This window comes from Megalops cyprinoides, chromosome 2 (genome assembly GCF_013368585.1).
Source record: "Megalops cyprinoides isolate fMegCyp1 chromosome 2, fMegCyp1.pri, whole genome shotgun sequence".
NCBI classification, from domain to species: domain Eukaryota; kingdom Metazoa; phylum Chordata; class Actinopteri; order Elopiformes; family Megalopidae; genus Megalops; species Megalops cyprinoides.
Window position 1 is genome coordinate 64,233,170 of NC_050584.1, and position 24,085 is coordinate 64,257,254.

Genomic DNA, 24,085 nt, shown 5'->3' on the forward strand with positions numbered 1-24,085 from the left:
TTATTTTTAGGACAGGCAAGCGGACACAAAACCACCGTCCATATATGGGGCTAGTGAGAGCCAGTCAGCACATAAGGTCTGAAAATGAATGGCTTCACACAGCCCTGTGCTTGCCTTGACCCCATTGGCTTAACCCTGACAAATCCACAAAAGCTACTGATTTCTTTACCCTGTTACACAGACACATTCATGTCAGCTCCACTTAGTCTTTTGTTGCGGTTGCTGACGCAAAATTTTTAATCCCAGCTGTATTTTCTTCTGTTCCAGCCTTTTTTGAATATGTATTTGAACTGAAAAAAAAAACAATTCACACATGAGCGACCAATGCTAATAGATTCCAACAATAGCCGAGTCCGGTGGCAACGGCTCTCACCTCTCAATGCAAAGCCGAAAATGGAGTGCCACAGGAATTCATTGCGGACTCAGTGATGTCATCACCTTTAATGACCTCACATGAACACTAAACTGTATTTGAAAGTTTGGAGAGCAATTTTACTGCTGTCAGAAAAAAGGGGCTAATCTGAAAAGTGCTTTAAAGAAAAGTGCCCATTGACGCCGAAGCAATTTTTATATAATTCCCCCCCCCCCCCCCCCCCCCCGCATTTTAAAAACTGCGTGACCAGGGTGGACTTGGTCAAATGATCAAAGCTGAGGTCCGCTGCTGAAATCAGGGGTGAAACGGGAACCAATCAGAGATAAGGAAACTCAAAACCACTGGCACCAAATTATGAAAAACACATGTTATAGCCCTGACATTCACATTAGTGAAACCACTCACCGGTTGGTGGACTATACATGCAGTTAATTTTGTATAAATTAAACGCTATGTTGATTCTGGGAATTTATGTAATTTATATACATTTTAATAAGCGGTGGGCTGTAGGCTCAGAGTGTTTGGGAACCCCAGCCTTAGAGCTCACCTGTGGTGGATCCATTCTGCAAGTGTGCTCATATGTTTACATTTACATTTAGACACTTAGCAGATGCCCTCATCCAGAGCAATTTACATTGAAAGAGTAGAAAGTACATCTAATACCCTAACAGAGCAGCTTAGCTGGTTTACCTGCACCTGCTACATTCCTCCAATAGAGGGCGACATAACCTCATAAAAACTTCATAAGAGTACCTTTGTACAAACTTTTTTCACCAAACTTTCTGGGATAAGATTCTTCCTTATTTAGTGCAACTTCCTTTCAGATTAAGTTTCAGAAGCAGTTTGAGGAATAACAGACCAGTCACCTACTGTTTAGTTTGGTTATATCTTATGATATGGTTGTGAATGATTAATAAACCATTAATAATCATATGGCACATTATCAACAATACATTACATTGCAAGAGGGATAAGTGTTCGTAAATATGCTCTTGAGGATGAGGTCAGGGTTGCCAGATAAGAGAGAAGGACTCCACCGAAGGCTGCAGTCTGTACAGTTAGATGAGAATGTATGCAACACTCAAACAGAACATAACGTACCCTTGACCAGTTTTAATCTTATTTAGATATGGTTTATTAAGCATTTATAGATGGACCCTAATATAAAGTTAACTTTTCACATCCATTCAAATCCAGTTCAGAACAGAGGGAGTCAGCGTATGCTGGTTTGAATCTTGGGTCAGTTCCCACCATCAGCAATACTTTTAAGTGTTTTTTGCACAATGTAAAGGTTTTCCCAAGATAAGCCCATCAGTCTTAGCGAGTGAATATCCGAATCCAACACACATAGCTTTTGGCATCTGCCAAAGGACAAATATAGGAAATTTTTCCTATACAGGTAAGACAGACAGGTGAAATTCAAACACCACTCATGGTACTATGGAGACATTTAGGTTTGGCTGGTTGAGATGAAACCGTATTAAACCTAATAAAAAAATTTGAATAGCCAGAAGTGATGTAGTGGTTTTAGCTCTAAGGAGGGAAACAACTGACCTAGTGTTGGTTCTTCTCCTTAACCACTATCTTCACACACACATAACTGCATACCTTTATCTTTTGTGCATTTCTCATCTTCTTCTTTCCTCTGTTTCCTCAGCTGGGCACCTGATGCCTTAGACCTTTTCTTATCCATTTGTGTTGATTTGGCACTCGAGCATTAACACATTACCCATCCCCCCTGACGCTGTCAACCAAGAGTCAAGACTAAACCAATTCACCTTGCTGGTGTGCCGACTGGTTTTATATATTTATTTATATATATTTTCTGAGACTCCTGCCTCCTGCACAGAGGGCCTGTTCTGCACTGCATTCGGGTAATGTCTGATAGCGTTGCTGCAGGTTCAAATTGCATTCGTCTGTTGCAGCTTAGTCTCCTCTCAAGTTAGGTCAGTTCCGTCAACCACCGAAACAGATGAAAGCTCTTTAAGCAAGTTTTATCTTTGGTTGGTGCCAGGGGACCGTGGGGGAATTTCCCTCATTTTTTTTTCTTCAGTAACATTTGAGGGTTTTATTCATTTTGACTTTTTTTTTTTAGGTTTTCATCCTCAAATCGTTTATATTGTCGCTTTAGGACATCTCACATGAATTGTTTACATGGGAAGGGATCTGCGAATTTGTGAATTGCTCTGTGACTTTTTTTCTTCTGGTGAGAACGCAACATCAAAAACAATTCATCAACTCATGAACGAAAAAATAAAGAAGATGAAAAAATATTTTTTGCTATTCAGCGATCAGGAATTAAACAAAGGGACTGCAGGAAACTGGGGGGGCTCAAAATCTCCGTCTGCAGAATTGAGAACTGGAAGAAGAGGGAAATTTTTAGGCCCTCACACTTTCTAACAACAGGCTTTTACAGGACAGGAAACCAGCGAATGTCCAAAAAAGGGGTGAAGAGGTGCACTCACCAGACTTTCCAACACACACTGCCTCAGTGCTGTAGCTGTGTTGGTCTACTATACTATAAACTACATGCACTCACCACTGGGCAGGTTGCTGAGGATTCAAACATTCTCTCAGACAGTCATACAAATGCTCTAAAAGAAAAACTTCATGGGTGTGGGTGAGCCTTTCCTTTCCTTTGACCACTACCTGTGAATACAACCATTGCAAATACAGCCAACTCCCGTTCTTCTGTGCCACAGCTCCAGGGCATTAACTGTAGTTACTAACCCTACTCACCCAGCATCCCGGAGGAGGGGGGGTTGGGCTGGATGTCCATTGGTGAGTTCTCCTGAATGACGTCCCACAGGTCCCACTGGAAGGAGGCGCTCAGGATGTAAAATGGCTGCTGTGGGCGAAGCTGGCGGTAGTCCCTGTACCTCTGAAAGAAGTCGAAGTCCGGCTTCTTGTACCACTGCAGGAGGAGAGGAAAGACATGCTCATGCCTGCCCATCAGGATGACATCATAATCACTGCAGCGATGTCACTCATCGCTTTAACCCATTGCTTCCCAGCCCTGCTCCCTGGGTCCACAGAATATCAGAATTTTTTTTCTTCCAGCTAATCTTACCATCAGTTTTAAGTTTCAGGTTTGGGTGCAATCAGGTTTAATTTCATACTAATCTGGGCCTGGCATCATTTAATGAGTGCCTGCTGTTAGCTTCTCCTTTGAAGTGTGCTTCTTCCAAACATAAGGATTTAAGCTGTTTCCATTATCCATCAGTTATTTCTGAAGCCCCTTAACCAGATTATTAAAACACACAGGCATTCAAATTAACCTTTATATCATTGTCAACTTTATCTTTCTATTGGCTGAGGCACCACTCCAATGCCATGTTTCACTCACAAATACTTTGTGTCATGTTAAATGCAGAAATACAAAATACTTCATTTTAGGTGAATTCAGTTGGAATTCAACTTGCACTACAAGAGATATACACTAAATAAGGACAAACCAGAGTTGTTTTAGCCTGAGAAGAACTTCTGTTACTAACAAGATGCTCAACTCCCATTTCCCTCACTCCAGTGAAGAGCTCTATCTTGTATATTCATGAGCAGACCTGAATATGGGATTTAGAATAGTCAGCAGTTATAAAGGTGCTACTATGACAAGAGTCAGAATTACACAATGTGCAATGTAATGTCAAACTAGTGTTGCATTCTTATTAAGAAGGTTCTCCCTGACATGGCTGAATCTTCTTGTGGTGGCAGGCAGAGGTGAGTTTTCCTCAGGTGTAAGGCATCACAAACTGTCTGGCTCTGATTTGGATCCCTATCACTGTCAGTGGAATTCTTGTACCTGCCAATCATTTGGAATCAGAACACCCTCCAGGCTTTTACATATTCAAGACCAAGGCACCACACAGCAGCCGGCAGAGGAACTCATTATGCAGAGCTCTAGTGCAGCAACAGGAAGGAATACAGGGCGGGGGGTCTCACTTGTAATGAAAGATCTTTCTTTCTGAATTGCAAACGAGCATTAGGATCAAAAATGTACTGTTTTCAGAGTTATGCTGCGGTCACACTTCACCATGTGAAGTTTCACCATCAGTGATGCTGAAATTCGTACATTGGCATGCAAGAAATGACCGTCCCAGTGACGTAATCTTTTATTTTGGAGGGAACCTGAACAAGGAAATGACAAAATTAGCTCGCTCGCTACAGTTCAGGTAGCAGTGGTAGTCATTACTTGCATTTTGGGTATCTCCTGGAGTTTATTACCTCATCATCAACAGAATCATAATCAACACAATCAATAAAAGAAGCTTTCAGTGGTGTTGGTCATTCAGAAAAACTAAGGGGTCAAACACACCCACCCACACGTATCCTATTGGATTCACAGGTCGAAGGCAAATGTTTTCTTCGCACCAGTGCAACCGGGGCATTAGGCTTCTTGAACCTGAAAATGGGTGAAGCCATTAGGCATCATCAGTGATTCACTCACAGAGTTTCACTGCAGAGAGTCTTTTCATTGGTCTCTACAAGTCAGTGACTGACAGCACCCAATAGCTCCGCCCATTATGGGGTTCATGAAGCCTCACTCTTCCAGCACTATATTGCTGATCAAAATATTCATTAGCAGTTAGACAAGAAATGTTTCATCACAAGTGATGTAATTCACTGTAAAAAAGTACTTTCTTTGCCATAGAGCATCTGTCAGTGCTGATCTGAACACATTCAGTACTGAATGAGTACTCACAGCATAGAGGTCTCTGGAGTACGGTGCAGGATCCCACACTATGAGAGCTCCTGTACTGTACAGAGGATCTGTGAGGAATCTGCTCTCTTCAGACATCATGAGCTTCAAAAAGGGAAAAAGAAACATTCGAGAATGAGCATAGTGAGGACTGGTCAATCCTGCCAGGGGACCCAAGAACCTTTAAGATTGCAAAAAACTTCAACACCTCAACTTTGACTGTAAATCTATGTTCATAGCAAGTACAAAAGGGATGGATGAGACCAGTTTGAATCGGTTTGAGCTTTGAAATGATTCCTCCCAGATAACTTTGATATGCCATCATCAGCGGATTGTGCAACATGGTTTCTATATGCATCTCTGCAGATGTTCTATTTATCAGAATATTTTTCTGACGTATTGTTCCTTCTCACAAAGCAGTCCTTGTGCAAGAAACGACCAGCAATTATTAATGGTTAATAGTTATATCAAGCATTGTGAAAGGAACACCTTAAATCAACACTTCAGCCCAATTGTCAAGGTGTGGTGATTTATTAATTAAACACACATCAGTCTTTCTCCTAAAGTGGTTCCGTTGGCACACGTATGTAGCTTTTTCATGCGGGGGGGGGCAATACTTGTCTTTTCGGTGTGTCCGGGTTTGTGTTGTGTGGGCAGGGGGAGTCTCGCTCCTGGCGGCCAGGCTCTCGGGGTGAGAGGACGAGACGAGGGAAGGGCCGCTGTGGTGACATTTTTATTCATTTACATGTAGGTTTTTTTTTTTTTTTTTGGTGAAACTGGCTTAGATGACCCTGCAAAACAGCACTGCAGGCCCACAGAGTCCAGTGCAATCCGTACCGTGCCCAAGCATGTTTGACCCCCAAAAGTCTAGTTCATTTGACTATAGTTTGATCGCTCCGTACCATGCCCGGGTTCGCTTGAAGAAGCTTGCAGTGCTCCGTACCGTGCCCGAGCACGGAACTCGAACAAGACGTCAATGATGCGACTGTTCCATTTAACAAATATATCCGTTATAGCAACAGTTGGCTGGACATCTGTTAGTTACACGCCCAGTCATAATAATTCCTTTAAACCATCATTTTATTAGCTAGCTGACTTCCTTAAATATAACAAGCTGGCTACCCCCAAAATGACCTTTGATTGGTTAGTTCTGTAGATCTATACCAAAAAATACCTATACCTGGAAATGATAGTGTACAGCTAAGGCGGGGTAATTAATTTTATAATTAAACAGGTGTGAGCTTGGCAATAATCGTGTACAGGAAAGGTTAAATATGGAATGAGAATGAAGCCAGAATGAAAGACAATGGTGTACAGAAAATGTGTTATGAAACTGAAGGAGCATAAAAGAAAGATGTATTTTGGGGGATTCTGGGACTGCTTGGGGGGACTGCTTGGGGTTATGATGCTACTGCTCCGCGCGGACCAGCCCAGTTTACTGTATGTGATTGATCACCATATGCAATAAACCTGATTACATCTGATTACAGTCTCTTGAGAATTATATTTCTTCTTTACTGGCCACTGGAATTCATGTTCTGTAATTATTAAAAAGGTATGTATAAATTATATTACTTAGAATTGTTACAACACAAGTGTGGAGGGAGCCTCCAGTCTGATTGGCTTAGACTGGGAGAGGTTCTCTGCCACACTATTCCCTTAGCTCCTCCTGGAGCTTAGACTCAGACCCCCTCCTTCAGTTTCATAACACACGTTCTGTACACTATTGTTTCCAAGATCACACCTGTGTAATTAAAAATAATTACCCCGCCTAGGCTGTACACTATTATCTCGTGCATATCTAATCTATAAAAAATAACTATCCCTTCTTGACCTGCTCTGCCTTGTCTGTATTCCATAAAGAATCCCTGTTTGCAACCCCCCTTTTTTTAGAGTTCAACTCTTTTATCTTACACCCAGGGTCCATCCTCCGAGCAGCGCTCGGACAGTGTCCAACTCTCATTAACGGCCCCACAACAGGCCTTACTTGGCATACAGGTATTTCACAGCTGCATACCCCTCCCGCAGTCTCCTGTACTCTCTTGACCCTTCTTCCTAGTTTCTGCTCACAGGCATACAAAGTATAATAGGATACATTATTATTTATTTAAGGCTTATAGTGCTAGGTTGTTTAATTAATAGAGTAAATGGCTGATATCAAATATTAACTTCAGTTAATATAGCAATAACTGTGGTTAAAATCAAAAACTAACATCTATTTGCAATGCTTATGTTTGCTGGCAATAATTTATCTCCACCAAGTAACAAGCTTAATCGTACCACATCAAGCTCCGCTTTTCTGTGGTGGGGTGAAAGTGGCAATGCTTAAAATTTACACATGGGGTAGACACTTAATCAGAAATTTTCCACCACAGCCATGTGTCACCGCGCCCAAAACGACTCCAAATAAGGCACAAAGTACAATCATGAACTCCATTGTGCTGCGCAAGAGCCCTTTTCTTCAACACAAAAAAGTCGCATCGTGATGACGTAAGCGTGCCCGGGACCGGAACGTTAAGCGCAATGAGAGCGCAGGCCAGCGGGGGAGTGGGGAGGGGGGACAGAGCTTAACCTGAGATAACGACCATATATCCTAGGATTTCGGATAACGACCATACTCCTAGGATTTCGGTTTTGATTTTTTGACAGGAGGAAGTGTTTCTGACAAGAGATGTCCAAGAGAAATTTGGTGATCACTGATCGCAGTTTTGGAACATTAAGCCACGTTAGGCCTAAGCTTTTTCATGTTAAGTGTTTTAGAATGTCCCCTGCTACACCCTGGGCTTTCGCTTAACGGTAGGCTAACTTACTGCTCTCTCCTGCCAACCATGGTGGTCTTTGATTAAAGAAACGCTGTATATCCATATTCACACTAGATGGCTCATCACAGTTACAAATGATCTTAACAGCTAACGTTACTGTAAGACTTAGCACACAACCAGATCATTTTCGCTATCGACAAACCAATAAAAATTGTTTAAGTTATTTAAAAAATCAGACCAAACACATTTTTATTTTTATTGAGGAGTTATGTATATACAAAACGATAAATTTTGATAATAGTAGCCTATTGATAAAAAATATTGTGCAAACGAGCAAGGACTGGTGGTTGGTGGGAAGTGGGGTTGGTGACGCAGACAGGCTCGTCCAGGGCGGGCGCTAGTGACTCCCAGGGTGGGCCGGGCCCCCCAATGCCCGCCCATGGAGCCGGGACTGGGTGGAAAGAACCCTACCAATGTCTCGAAGGCATTCCTGAGCGGATTTGCAAGCGGCGGGAATCCATGCGTGTAATATCTGTAACAGCAAATCAGAATGAAATTGAATGACTGTAAACAACCAAGAATAAGACTCGACAGCTGACGGAAAGCCCTTTCAAATTAAATTCAATTTCTGTAATATGGGGTCATAAATGTAGGGAAACTTGCACTAATTTAGAGTTTCTAATATAAATAAAAATATTATCTAACTTATTATCTAAAGGTTTGCCAAGCTACGAATGCTTGATATGCCTGTTTTAATAAAGCTGCCAAAATCAGTTTATAGCAATAAATACACTATGTACACATCAGCATCACTGTCACAAGTGTTATGCTTACTGCAGTTACAGCTTCTTGGGGCACGACTGCTGTGAGAATCCACGCAGCTTCACTTTTCCGCGGGCGTAGATGTCAAACTCCGAGCCTCTGTTGAGTCGTTTGACGAGGTTCTTTTCGAACGTCAGGGGGTGGTAGTGTCCCATGGTGCATTGCCAGTTGTAGACGTCCTGAAAATAGTGACAGAGGCGCGTCTTTCTGTGGGAGGGCAGGAACTCGTACACACTGACCTGCTCGCAGAGGTTCATCATCACGGCGACGCCTTCAGAGCATTCAGAACACAGAAACACAAAGAAAACGCTCATTTTTCACTGTTTATTTCTTCAACAAGACATTCCCACCCAGGGCTGACAGTGAACATGTTTTGCAGAGGGCACACATGCTACAACATTACTGAATGAAAAAAGTAACATTATAACACACAGGTCTGGATTCCAGTGCTCTAACCTCTACTCCACACTACCATTAAATTACATTATATTACTTTGCATTACACCCCTTGTGTCCTGAAATCAAGTGCTCTGATAACCCAATCACACACTGTCGTCCTCTCCATGACCATCGTTGTGGGTGCAATATTTCTAAATTACCAGAAACACGTGTGATCTCAAGTCTTATCTTTCCTTACTAAACAACACACAATCCTTATCATTTGTCCAGGATTTGTTTTGAAACACCATGGCACAGGGCAGCACTGAGTCCTTTTTGCCCCCTGCATCGCCTTTAAGGTTGTCTTATAGCAGTAAAAATAACAAACTGGGCCAAGTATGACACTCCCTCTGATAGCATATTGTTGGAATGCATGATTTTGGTAGGTTTGACACAATGTGTAATTCATTGCTCTTTGTCTCTGTTTTCTGAGATTGGAAGGAATGTTCTGCCCAGACTTGCAACTTTGACTCAAATTATGGTGAAAACTATGAGAATGACTGTTTTTAATACGCAGTGAAAATAATTCTGAGAATGCTGTTTAAATGATGTAACAATGCTATAACTGGGTGATGTTGCTCGCAGTTCTCTCTCAGAAGAGCTGCCTTAAAAGAGGTAATCTAACAGTTATATTATTGTAGGTCTCAAAGATGGGGATAAGTCACCGGTTCAGCAACACAGACAGCTCCAGTGAAAGCCACAGAGGTGGTCAGGCTGCACTTGTGTGAAATCACATATCTAAGCTTGGGACAGTGTGCAGTTTTCAGAAAAGACCAGAAATGCATGACATTTGCTAAGCTCTGATCCAGAGCGATTTACATTTTTGCATTGTGTCTATTTACACTGCTAGATTTTTTTTTTCTTCGAACCTCATTCATTCCATCCTTACGCCATTCCGTGTACGTGTCCTTCACTACCCTTGTTGTTTGTTGTTCCACTGCTGTTGGATGGTATTTGTTGTTGTCACCTTGTAAATCATAGTGTGAATGCACTACGAGAGACACTGGAACCGGAGTCAAATTCCTTGTATGTGTTAAACCACACCTGGCCAGTGAAGACTGATTCTGATTCTGGGTAGTCCTTCAGGAAATCTGGGTGGAGCACATTGCCCCAGGGTACAACGGCGGTGCCCGACCGAGGAACTGAACTGGCAAACTTTAGGGTATTATCCCTGTTCTTACCCAGCATCCCGGACGAGGGGGGGTTGGGCTGGATGTCCATTGGTGAGTTCTCCTGAATGACGTCCCACAGGTCCCATTGGAAGGATGGGCTCAGAATGTAAAATGGCTGCTGTGGGCGGAGTCGGCGATATTCCCTGTACCTCTGAAAGAAGTCATAGTCTGACTTCCTGTACCACTGTGGGAGGAGAGGAAAAAAACACACCCCGCCCATCAGGATGACACCTCTCATCAGTGGGGTGACCAGGACATGGTGTATATGAATCCATGTTTTGGGGCAGCAGTGCAGCATAGTGGTAAAGGAGTAGGGCTCAAAACTGAAAGATTGCTGGTTCAATTCTGCATTGGGTACTGCTGCTGCACCCTTGGTCCAGGTACTTTACCCACAATTGCCTCAGTAAATATCCAGCTGTATAAGTGGATAAAATTGAGACCTATGTTAGTCGCTCTGGATAAGAGCATCTGCTAAATGACAATAATGTGATGTAGTGGTGGGGTCTGTTTCTGCTGGCGAAGATACAGTGAAGCTTTGGGAATCTTAAAAATGACTGTGGGTTTTTGCTTGTGTTGTACTCTATCTCACTTGTAAGTTGCTTTGGATAAAAGCATCTGCAAAAAGGATAAATGTAAATGTAGACGTAAAAATAGGTCAAACTAGCGTGATATCGGTAACTCGCTGAACTGAATGAATTATAGTGTTTTTCCACATGGAGAGCAATGCCTGCTCATTGGTTCATATGGGCCAGTGATTGACAGTGCATGATAAGTCCCACCCATATCAGAAGAACACAGCTTCAGTATCTAATCACAAGGTCAAGCGTTTGGGCCAACTTCTGGAAAGACATGCCCTGTTATCAGGATGATTTCATGGCCAGCAAGGCTAGGCTGCACTTTGGAGTAGCGTGATTGATTGAGTACTCACAGCATAGAGGTCTCTGGAGTACGGTGCAGGATGCCGCATTATGAGAGCTCCTGTACTGTACAGAGGATCTGTGAGGAAAGCTGCAGACATCAGCACCTGTGTGAGAACAGAAAACTCAGGGGTTAAATGGGAAGACACCTTTGTCATTTATGTTACATGCAGGTTACCTTTATATTACAGGAGCACATTCAATCATTCAATCACAAGGACCAGAGGTAGTGTGGATGGAAACACTTTGTTGGGACTATGGTCTGGATTTAAGCAAGCCCACCAAGTTGCCTCAAGCAAAAGACCTGAGGTGATTGAATGCAGCAAAGCCTGACATTTTAAATGACACAGCACTCGCTGGTGACCTGCCGATAATGTGCCAGTTTTGACTGAAACCCTTCACACTTTTATACTTAGCAGTAACTCTGATACTGTGAGGAAACATTCAATAAATAATTAATAAGTGTATATTTTATTTATATTAAGCTATTTATTCGCTTAGTGTGACTTAATGATAAACAGTAAGTGTGAAGTAAGTAAGTGATAAAATTTCCATTTTGGACGTTGATATACCACTTCCAGGGAGAATTACTTTTTATTACTTCTTCACTTGATCATCTGTTTGTTAACTACTTTAAAAATCAGTGATACTTTGTTAGCAATGTATCTATCATCCATTTCCTAATAGCATTAACATGCTCTTAAAATAAACTGTGATTAAGCTATTAAAAAAATAAAGAAATACATTAAAAAATAACACTAAGTGTATGCACTGTACACAGGCAGTCCTTGTTTCACAAAGATCTGGTTTCTGCATTTATGTAATTAATTGCTTTATGACTCAAAATCTTGATTTTACAAGGAGACAGAGGCTGGGGTAAGAAAGAGAATGAGATCAAGCAGAAGCCAAAAAGGCAAAACGTTTTTGCATTGTGCGGTTTTTATTTTATTTTGCGGCGCTGAATTTCATATTTTATTTCATTTTCATTCGTTTTCTGTGCTTTCGGTGTGTTTTGTTCTCTCTCTCACTTGTCCGAATCAATTTGCTTCCTGTATTCCTCCATGTCCTGTCATTCACGAATTGTCATTTTGGTGTGTAATTGTATTTAAATGTACAAGTATGGACACAGTATTAAAATCTTATTAATATTTAATTTAATCCCACATTTACCCAGGGTTTTTACTGACAAATTTTATTGACAATTTTTTATTGAGAGAACATATGGAAATATTAAAAATTGCCTGCCCTGCGGTTGGGTTTATTGAGGCAGTGTAGGGTAGACTGACAAAGAGAGGCGGTAATAAACGTAGATGAACCGCTCTTCTGCACGGCGTCTGGAGACCTAAGAGCTGCAGATTCATTAGCGGCCACAAGGAGCAGTGTTTGACACATCATTCAGAGATGCGTATTTAAATTCTCTGCTGTGTGATCCTTTAATTCCGTGTTTCCCAACCCTGCTCCTGGAGGCACACTGTCCTGCATATCTTCTATGTATCCTTCCTGCTTGACTAAATCAGGTGTGCTCAGCTAATCAAAAGTGCCACTGATGAGTTCAGTCAGGTAGGTAGAGCAGGGATAGATAGAAGATATGCAGGACGGTGTGCCTTCAGGAGCAGGGTTGGGAAACGCTGCTTTAATTTACCATCCTCACCCCAAACCCCTATGTGTGTTGACTTCCATTGAATGCATCGAATATTAAAATCTTGTGTATCTTCCTTTTATATTATGCTGCTTACAGTCGCTGTGGAATTATAACTAATGGCGGAATCAAAAAATAAAAGGAATTAGAAATCATCTTAAAAAAGACCAGAGGAAATAAAAGCATAGAATTTACCCTACTGCTCTATTCTTGACACACATTTAGAGGTGTGCAATGTTTATCTGAGGGTAAGTTCTTTCTGTTTGATGATTTTTTTTTTTTTTTACCTGGGTATTGATGATGCGAATGGTTGTTCTGTTCCCCACGTCTACACTGTATCCATCAGTCGGGGCTGCGTTTAAGCGAAGTACGGCATCATGGGAGTCTAACAGAACAGGAAAAGTGCAGGAATAAGCAAGGTAACAGCAGCTCAGAGGCCGCAATCAAGCTGCACCAACTCCCATAAAAAAGAAACAGCTGGTCTGGGTAAATCTTCACTTTAAGATTCACAGACAAACATAATATGTCTTAGATGCAGTATATCATATGTATTTAAGACTAATTGGTATGACTTACCAATTTCCACCCCCAAGCTGGAATTTCTGATGGACCCTGATGACATCACCACCGCGCACGTCTTAAGTGGCCCCAGTTTCTCCACCAGGGCCTCTGCGGGGAGGACTGTCTCCCATTCGTCTCCCGAAAAGGGCCCATCCCCGTTCCTGATCGTCCCGAGAGGCACCCGGGTCTTCAGCTCGCAGAGGAGGTCCTCCTGGCCCAGCGTGGCGTTCCTCCTGGTGAGGTTCCTCGGGACCCTGAACCTGTTGGCGGCCCACTGCTCCTTTAGGCTCTGCAGAACCTCCTTGGAGACACTGGCGGAGAACTCATTCCAGACGGACCACCGGTCCCCCCCGTCGGCCGCTGGGGGGGCCGGCGGCACTGTGAAGCTCTCCTCCTTGGGCACATCGGTGGCACCGCCGCAACCCAGCCACGTCCACAGGGGTGAAGGGGTCAGGACCACCAAATGGTAGGCATACAGGAAAAGGCACATCGCCACGAGGACGGAAAATATCAAGTGCGGCTTCTTCCTAAATTTCATCTATCTCCCGGGTGGAATCTTCACACTGGCAAACAGCCTGACCTGGGAAAAGGATGAAAAATGTATGTAATTTTTTTTTCTAACTCATGAAATCTTAAACCCGCCAACCTACCCTTCCTATACAGCGTCCAACCGGAAGGTCCCTGTGCCACCCCTGTCTGTAGTCTATGCAAAGAGAGGCATCTGGTGTCACTCACTCTTTTAAAAGCCTGGGCACGCTTCCAGGTCAAGTTAAACTCTTTCTGTGGATTTGTAGGGATACCCTTTTTGCAGGCAACTTATAGTACAACTGTTATTCACTTTCTGCCAGGATACAACAGCAGTGTCCCAACATGGGCCTCTAACCAATACTGCTCTACATGCTCTGACTACCACATGACACATATCTTTCTTTGAAAATAACAGTAAATACCCATTTAAATAGTACTCATTGCTTGGAATGAGTCTGTATCCATTCAATTCAAATGTAATGACAATACATTTCAATTCAGTCAATTTAGGAAGAGAATTGTAAATCAATTCATCAAGATTCAAGATTCAAGATCAACTTTATTGTCCCACACTGGAAATTTGGCTTGGGCTTCCACCCATGCTGCGTCCATACAGGGAACAAAAACATATTTAAGAACATAATAGTCAAAAACATACAGTAAAAAGACAGATAGAAGCATACACTGATGATACATAAATAAATAAATAAATAGTAAAACCTAAAAAAGTACAGGGAGGCGCTATAACTGGAAATTGGTCATATCATATTAACTGCATCCCTATTACGTGTGCCACCATTTCAAATTTTTATTGAAGTAGGGATAAAAGAGTTTTTAAATCTAACAAACAAAAATATCAAACAAAAAATAAATATCAAACAAAAAATATTCACAGAAACTGAATGGTAAATTATTGATTTACAGTTAATGAATTTCAGTTCATTCCCTCAATTGACTGAACTGAAATCTAACTGACCCCAGCTTTCCGGTGGGGTTTTCAAAGGAAATGTTCCAATGGCCTGAGAAAGTTATGGCATTCAGTAAAACGTGCCTCATTCTTGCTTTCACAAAAATGGATTTTGTCCAAACATTTGACAACTGAAATACAGACACCCCCCCAAAAATTGCATAACTAGTTTGCAAACTGCAGAAACACACTGCACCGACATTTGCACAGAGCTAGTTGTTGATTCAATATTTGCCTAGTTAGCTAATGCCCCAAAAGACACTCAATCAATTGCACTTGCCTGGACAGTAGAAAAACAGCAGAAAAAATATTTTGTGTGAGTTTACCGTTAACGCTGATACACTGAACGCTGATCTGTTGTTTCCCCCACGAGTTATAAATTCAGAACCTTATTAATCAGACGACGAGCTGCAAAACAAGCAAACAAATTCATTTTTATAAGACTTCACAATACGAAATATTTCTTTATAGGCGCTACGAACGTTGTTTGTTATTGTCTTTTTATCTGTAAAGAGAACAAGAGCATCGATCAGTGAAAATGAAAGGGCTGTAAAAACCAGGACTTACGCTAAACTTTGTGAAAGGGTGCGCATATATGAAACGAAATGTTACGTTAATTGTACAGCTGTTCTCATATGCATCACCAGCCACGCAGTAAATGTAAAGATTCATCACTGTCCCCCATGGCGGCATCCACAATATAATTTTTAATACGTTGCATCCATTGGTAGTGCTACAGTACATGTTTGATTCATAACATTAGCGAACAAATTCCATTCATAATTCGAGTTACTTTAAATCTTGTAACTGCGCAGATAAATTTTGATGTAACCTACATTTTAGCGTACATTGGCTGATGACATGGAGAACGGAAAGGAATATTGTCATAATGAAATCATTACATATTTGTAAAGAAAAAAAGAATTATTCAAGATGCCGTTACGAGACACTGTATTACCTGCCCATTGATACCGATTATTGGTGCACTTTTGTACGTCGCTTTGGATAATAGCGTCTGCTAAATGAATAAATGTAAATATAATGTAAATGATTATGCTAATGAAAAATCTATTTAGAGAAATCAGCTGCGTAACGGTAAATCTCAATCTCCTAGAAGGAGAAGGTAGAGTACGGTTTATCACAATTGTTTGGAAAACAACAGGATGCAAATTCTCTTGTATTCGGAGGTAATTCTTTACTGCTTACGAGAGGTTGCCAACAATTACTTCAGCAGTCTTCTAAACAGCCTTAGACTTATTGGTCATTTTCCAGATTCTGATTCATATTGAATGTCTTCTCATGTTAATTTCCACCAAGCTGAAACTAGAAATAAAAAACGCACAATTCTGAGAATCGTTCAACGGTCAATATGGGGTCAGGTAACAAAAAAGTTCATTGCAGGTTACATAATGAGGAATTGGACCCCCGAGCTCTTCTGACCCACCAGTGCGAAGAAGTACTACAACAGTAAGGCTACTTTACCTCGCAGTAACTCAGGAGGGAAGAGAACGCACTTGTGATGCTCGGTACCTGTTGTAGCTTTTCCACAGAGGCATCCATCAAGCCAGGTGTTTTTAGTCATAAGTGTGGCCAATTATGACGCAATGGGAAACAGATGCCATTCGTGCGTAACGTGATTTTATTTCCCCGTCCAAGATTTTATGATTGGATCTAAATGAAGAATACTCTTGCCAAAGAGAAAAGATAGAGCTTATATTACTACAGTTCAAAATACTATTGCTTTTGCACATTATGGTGCATTATGGATAGCAAGGAGCACAGATGTTGAATTCTACATTGCAGGGCACAAGGGTCGGGGAGAGGAGTACCATGCTGGTATCGGCTGTCCGAAATTCAGGATGCCTCAAAAATTCTGAAAATTTCTGGACAACGTCTCTCAGTAGGAAAAAGGCTCTGGGTGTTTCAGCATGGTTTGCCTGTATAAAGGTGGCAATTACACTGATCATGAATTTCATAACTTTAGAAATACTTGTACAGAGTCAGATCTGTCCACAGCAATTTGATTCTGATAAGCGGATGATTCTTAAAAGGGGAGTTCCAAGTTTGGGGTAAGAGGGGTATTTATGTATTAAATGTTTTTTTCTGCATAATAAATCAAGTAATGTCCTTATATAAGTTCTTCATACATGGAACAATATATTCAGTATGTTTATATAATCCTTACCAAATGAGGCAAAAATATGATGATTTGAGCCCATGAACTGCTGAACCCAGCCACAATGAGGTAGTGCGGTCAATGTTCTCCGCTAAATTTAAGCATAAAAAATTAATTATCTCATATACTTATTTCTGAGTCTCTGGATGATAATTGGCACTGTGGCACCTCACTGGTTTGCACTCATTATCAGGATGAGACACCTTAGGTACTGACAGCATCTTAGACAGTACAGGCCGTGGAATCCCCAAATGAATTTTAATCACTGGTCATAAGACTGAAGAGTCTAGTGTTTTTAATCTTTAGAAAGATTCTTTCTTATTTCGACCCACATCCACTGGCATTCTGGTGCTCTGCTAATATACACAGCTTATCTCTCAAAGACTTGTACATGCTATGTCCTTCTCTTAATACGCTTGAGACAAGAGGCATGCTGTGTTCAGATTCTAACTGCCTTTTTTCTTTAATGATGTGCCATCAAACTACATTGAGGGCTGTTTTCCATGTTGTAGGCGAGCCCAGATTGACTGGTATAAGTAGATTGCCTGACTCATATGAGTGTATTATTTAAACAGTATTAGTATAGGAATTGATTCTGTCACAGTTTTTTTACCATTCTTATATCAACATTTCTTATAAGTAGAGTGCACTGCATCATACATTATTTTTACTTCAGTAATAATAGTTGCTGTATGCATATAGATGCAGTGGAGAAATCTATCTGGCTGTTAGCATCTGTTTTGTTTCTAGCCATTGTATGCCTCAACCCCTTTCAAATGTCCAATAAGAGATATCCTAAATACACTAATTACTCCTATATATGTTAATATCCTTTAAACCTACAGATATGACCACACTGAAACAAGTGCCTCTCTGTAATGATATTAAGGTACCACACTTTCAAAGACAGAAAATCATGTTTCCTGTTTGCGTTCTGTGGTCATATTTAGTCAGTGTTCCACTAACAGGTGAAGGGTCCTTCCTCTGCGATTGAAGTCAGATATGCAGTCTAGCGGGCTCCAACCACACTAAAGGAACAGTGGATGATATCAGGAAAAACAAGAAACTGACAGTAAATCCCTACAGGTAACCATGATTCACCTGAAATGCCTGATTCTCTGAGGAGAGTGCTCTCACTGCGTGAGGCTAACTGTTGCCTACGATGATGACATAGCACAGATGCTTCAACACGAGCTTTAACCAGCTCTGACCGGCTTCCCCTGTCTAATCTGTTCAGGCTTCTGTTCAACATCAAAGAGGATGTGGGTATGGCATATCCCGCTTTAGCCAGCATGCCCACCAGAATGATTTCCCAGTAGACCTTCGTTCCAGCCACGCCCCTAAAGTTACAATGTCCAATCAGGTCGCCCCATCAGCTAGCCAGCCATTCCCATTCCAGCTTTCAGCTGGTGCCAGCCATTCCCATTCCCAGCTTTCAGCTGGTGCCCAATTCAATCCTCTGTGAGGGTATTTTTAGCCTAGTGACTAAGGGGGCAAACAGGCAGGCACACCCTCACGGTCATGTGTACCCATTCCTAATGGTAGAGGTCACCTTAATCAGTGCAGTTAATGATTACTCTTGACATTGTCATTTCTGCCCTTGATGTGTTATTGATCTTTTGTGTTTGTGCATAGTTGGCCATGTATTCAGTCTGATTAAGTCAGGGGCGCAGGAACCGGGGGACAACGACGAAACCCCCCCCCCCCCAATATTTGTGCGGCCTATTTTGAGTAAAAACATTATTTGTAGTCGTCTCACAACAACTGGCAAATTTAGATTAAAAGTTTAATTTGGAAATGGAATATCGTTCTCTCTGATCACGTTTTGTGAGCGCGCCACTTTTACTGACTGGATCATTATCAAAAAGCCCAATCAACTTGAACCTAAGCCAAATATTGCACCCGCTCCCCGGGAAAAGAAAACAGACATTAGATCGTTTTTGGCGTAAAGACTAAGTATGGTAGAGTAGATGATAGTGATAGGCGTGTGTGGATTTACTTAGCAACTAGTTTCACGTTAGCCATCTTTTGAATAATTTGGCAACAGCGATTGAAGCCTAGGCTATTAGCTAGCTAGTTACTGTTCAAACAACTGTTCGTTAAATAAAATTTGATTTCAGGATACGTTGAATTCATGTTAAACGACGACAGCAAGCACAGTAAACCCATTAAACAGGCTTTTATTTTCTTAGATAACTCAGGACTCCCGCTCGTTAACACAGATTAACTGAGACAACACGGCTAGCTACAGCGGTCGTTTAAAAAGCACTGGACTAAAAAACATTGAGTTCACGAGGCAACCGCCTTTGCAAATCAAGGACTCTATCAAATTCTCTGCAGCCCACGACTGAACACTATTCTGTTTGAGAATGTCATAAATTTTCATATATAACGTTAGCTTGTTACTTATTTCGCCGATCGTTAATGAACAAGCTAACGTTAGCTAGCCAGCTGTTTTGTCACTGACATAGGCCTGTTGCTGAGGTAAAGTTAGCATCAGCTAGCTAGCTAGTAATACCGGTGGGAGAATTATGTGACCCAACTTTTGAAGAAAACACCACAGTATTAAGTCTACATTTTAAGTTTTAAAAACGGCAGATGTTTAAATTAAGTTAAACAAAAACCGTACACACAGTATGTACTGTACTTCCATGCGTTCCTGTTGTTCAAGGCCACAGATTTTCATCAACGTTGCACCTGTTTTCCCTGGCTATACAGGGAGGGAAAACCTGTCTGCTCTGTGCGTAATCCATATTTGGCAGTCTTCTGCTGTGACTGGATGGCATGCACCATTCATTACATCAAAGTGTGACATTTGGTTATGTGGGTTAGTATCATACACTTTCCATTTCCACGAGGAAAATGACTCTTCTTATATATAGGCCTAATCAGACACATCCTAATGTTGGGTGACACGCCTTCATGTTGGGCAAAATCTGCCCCAGATGTGCATCTCCTATGTCAAGATGAGCTTAGTAGTAACAGAGGTGTGCAGCTTTTCTTGAAAGCACTTAAGCGGTGTTTACACCTGCATACCTTCTTATTTCAAGCCACCCTGATATTGTTTTATTCTTCAATCAAGATATATGCTTCTTTAAGGACTGGCATTAAGTATACAGACATAAAATTAATTGCAAGTTGTGTCCCCACCAATATCAAACTCTCTCCTACGCCCTTGCCTGGCAACGAGGAGACTAGACTTATAACCAGAATGTTGTAGGTTTAGATCCTAAATAGGGAACCATTCCTGCATAATATTGGAATGACATGTGTGTGGATGTTTCCTGAATCAGTAAAGCTGTGCTGTGTCCGTTAGAGGAAGATTTTGAAGCAGTGCTTTTGTATCAGTATATCTATTTCTGGTGTAGCACAGTGAACAGCTCAGCTGGGGCCTATGTGTGGTGTGGCACCTATGTGTGGTGATGGTGGTTTGTGTTACATTATAGTACTTTACATTATTGACATTTAGCAGACACTCTTTTTCACATTTTATCAATTTAAAGAGCTGGATATTTGCTGGGTAATTTGTGGGTTAAGTACCTTGTGTAGGGGTACAGCCGCAGTGCCCCAGAGAGGAATCGAACCAGCAATGTTTCATTGAGGAGCCCTGCTCCTTACCACTAGGCTACATTGTCACCCGCAAATATGGGCTTAGATACACCATGTCCTGGTGACCTTGTGGGCCACAAGGGATTTAAAAGCATCTGCCAAATTAATAATTAAATGAATAAATAAATAATTTGAAGAGGGCAGTCAGTCTCAGCAAGGAGGGGGGATAGAATCTCTTTTATTCCCAAAGTCATGAGAATTAGATTAGGATGCCTGTTATAATCACACAACTCTCAGCTTTGAGATTGCTATTATTAGAAGGCAGAGAATACAATGATGGTAATAGTGACGGTTATGACAACGAATATGAAAATGATGACGGTTATGGTAATGGCAGTTTTCTTTTTTTTTTTTTGAGGGGGGGGGGTTAAACCAAATTTGCAAATATACTACGTTAACAGTTGTAAGACTCCCTATTGCCTCTCTTACCTATATTTGTCCTGACGCAGCTGCACCCACTCTGGACTCCTTTGTCTACTGCTGTCCCTTACTACATTAAATAGATTTTTTCGTGTAAACATATACTGTCTAATTATAATCTACTATAAAATCTAATCATATGTCCAAAGGTATACTCCCTTTAGAAATGAAAACATGACTAGATGTATTATAATAGATTATAAACAACTAATTAACTTAATGAATTTGGGCAACCTAACACTGATATTTCTCACCTCTTTTTCGCACTTAGGCTACTTTATTGCCACAATCCGTAGATAAGCAGCTGTGGCCGTGAAGCATTCCGTGCTAAGCTCCGCTATTGCTATCCTGCCTTCCTCCGGTGAACCTTTTTTGTCATAAAAGTTAAAATGGCTAGATTTTTTGCGTTTGCTTAATACAAAACTCTGGTGCTTCTTTGTTATTGCAGGATTTCCAGCGCTATTCTTCCTTCATACTTAACTGAAATTTTGGCTGGACACAAAACAGTTGGCGGAGAACGGGTCTCCTTGGGTGGGCCTTACCCATTCAGAAAAGTTTTGTCTTTTTGCCCAATCTGACTTTGTAAATCGTGTTTTCTTTGACGCTGGTGGCTCGTCCGATTTTGTTTTGTCGTCTTCCTCGTCCGCCTCTCCCCCCATTTCACAAAACCGACAAAATAGATAGAAAGTTAAAAACATTAATACTAATAATAATAACGTTACCTCTAGCTACCAACTGAACTCACGGCGGGGTCCTGGATGTGGGTGCGCGCGGTAGACCGACAGCCCGGGCAGTTGCTAGGCAATAAGGTAAGCTTTCGTATTTCCGTTACCAATCAAATAAAAGTATAGACATGGCCAATCGTCGCTGTGTTTTACCCGTTTTTACCCGTTTACGGGCACAAATTGGATGTATAAACATAACCAGGAAGAAAACAGAATAGCAGTAGAAGGAAACCAAATGAAGTTTTATTTGAAACTATGAAATTCTAAATAAGAAGTACATTTTCGCAAAAAAAAAAAAAAAAAAAAACCGAGACAATTCGTGTCCCGGGAAAGATTAATTTTCCGCGACAAAACTAAAAAAAAAACTAAAAAAAAGGACAACCCTAATCTCAGGCTTCTTTAGTACTCACGTATTTAACAGTCACCATGATCACAAAATGCAGCATTGGTCTAAATCATTGTGTCACGTTATTGCTCTTTTTTTCCGGGTTTCCAAAACTTTCATCTATTCCGTGTCTTCGTCATTAGCGCCATCTAGTGACCACGGTATGTTATGTACAAATATAAATATTTGTATAACAGAATTAATTTCACCTATACATTGTAGGTATATAAAATATTCACATATATACTATATAATATATATACCAATTGTATATAACTGTATCACACCTGATTAAGTTAGTGGGAAATATGCATTCATTTTGATCTAAAGACTTAAATGCTTGAAATGTGGTTTTAGGCAAATATAAATAGTGAAGTTGATGCCTATGCATGAATTTCTATCCAAAAAATTACATTTTTGAAATATTATATTTGGTCACTGCATAATTCCATTTGTGTTATTTCATAGTTTTGATGTCTTCACTATTAAAATAGTAAAAAATAAAGAATAAAAGTTGTATCCAAACTTTTGACTGGTACTGGATATACATTCATAAAATAAATTATATATTTGTGTGTGTGTGTGTGTGTGTGTGTGTGTGTGCGTGCGTATGAGTGTGTGTGTGTGTGTGTGTGTGTGCGCGCGCGTGTGTGTATGGGTGTGTGCGTGCGTGTGTGTGTGTGTGTATGGGTGTGTGTGTGTGTGTGTGTGTGTGCAGTTATATGTGTGTGAGTGTGATTTTAATTAGGCTGGATATGCGGTGGTGTGGCGTAGCAAACAGCTCACTTTGTCCCTCAGACCCCACCCTGCCTGCTGCAAGCGCGGCCCCGTGAAACGATGCAGTGTCTCTTCTCACCGTAGGGAGAGTCTGCCACCACGTATAAAAGCAGGCTGCCTGTCAAAGGCTCTTAATTACTGTCTAGACAGATTGATTAACTCTGAGGGGGTCTTTCTATAATGCTCCTCACTCCTATTTTACCTGTTTTATATTACCCCTGTGGACGACACTCACTTATACGGCTCGTTACCCCTGTAACATCTCATATCGGCAGTCTCCCCACAGCCTGCTGTATGTTTTCATCCTTTTATTGGCATTTAATGGTCAGTGCCTTGGTCAAGGGCACTGACAGCAGAATTAACTCTAACATGCATGTCTTTTTATGTCCGGAGGAAATCAGAGCACCACGCAAACACGGAGAGAACCCCACACAGAAAGGACCTGGGACGGCCAGGATTCAAACCCAAGACCTTCTTGCTGTGAGGCAACAGTGCTAACCACTGAGCCACCATGCCCAAAGCAGCATTTAGCAGACACTCTCACAATTTTTACAATGTTGTCCATTTATACAGCTGGATATTCACTGAGGCAATTGTAGGTTAGTACTAGGTTAAGTACCTTGACCAAGGATATGACAGCAGTGCCCCAGCGGGGAATTAACCTTTTGGTTACAAGCCCAGCTCCTTACTACTATGCTACACTGCCTCCCCACCATATGTACGTCCAATGTCTCAAATGTCAGTCCAGTCACCTACTGTTTAGTTTGGCTATATCTTATGATATGGTTGTGACTGATTAATAAAGCATTAATAATCATATGACACATTATCAACAATACATTACATTGCAAGAGGGATAAGTGTTCGTAAATATGCCCTTGAGGATGAGGTCAGGGTTGCCAGATAAGAGAGAAGGACTCCACCGAAGGCTGCAGTCTGTACAGTTAGATGAGAATGTATGCAACACTCAAACAGAACATAACGTACCCTTGACCAGTTTTAATCTTATTTAGATATGGTTTATTAAGCATTTATAACTGGACCCTGATATAAAGTGTTAACTTTTTCCATCCATTCAAATCCAGTTCAGAACAGAGGGAGTCAGCGTATGCTGGTTT

General features: G+C 41.2%; 1 protein-coding gene across 1 annotated transcript; it reads right to left on the reverse strand.

Moving 5' to 3' along the window:
- Positions 1-8,670: 8,670 nt before the first annotated feature.
- On the reverse strand, positions 8,671-13,870 carry LOC118772085 (beta-galactoside alpha-2,6-sialyltransferase 1-like). Its single transcript, XM_036520341.1, has 5 exons — positions 13,396-13,870; positions 13,107-13,204; positions 11,192-11,287; positions 10,273-10,447; positions 8,671-8,924 (listed from the first exon to the last, which is right to left on the reverse strand). Exons 1-5 carry the CDS (start codon positions 13,868-13,870, stop codon positions 8,671-8,673), a joined length of 1,098 nt encoding a protein of 365 aa, XP_036376234.1.
- Positions 13,871-24,085: the final 10,215 nt, after the last annotated feature.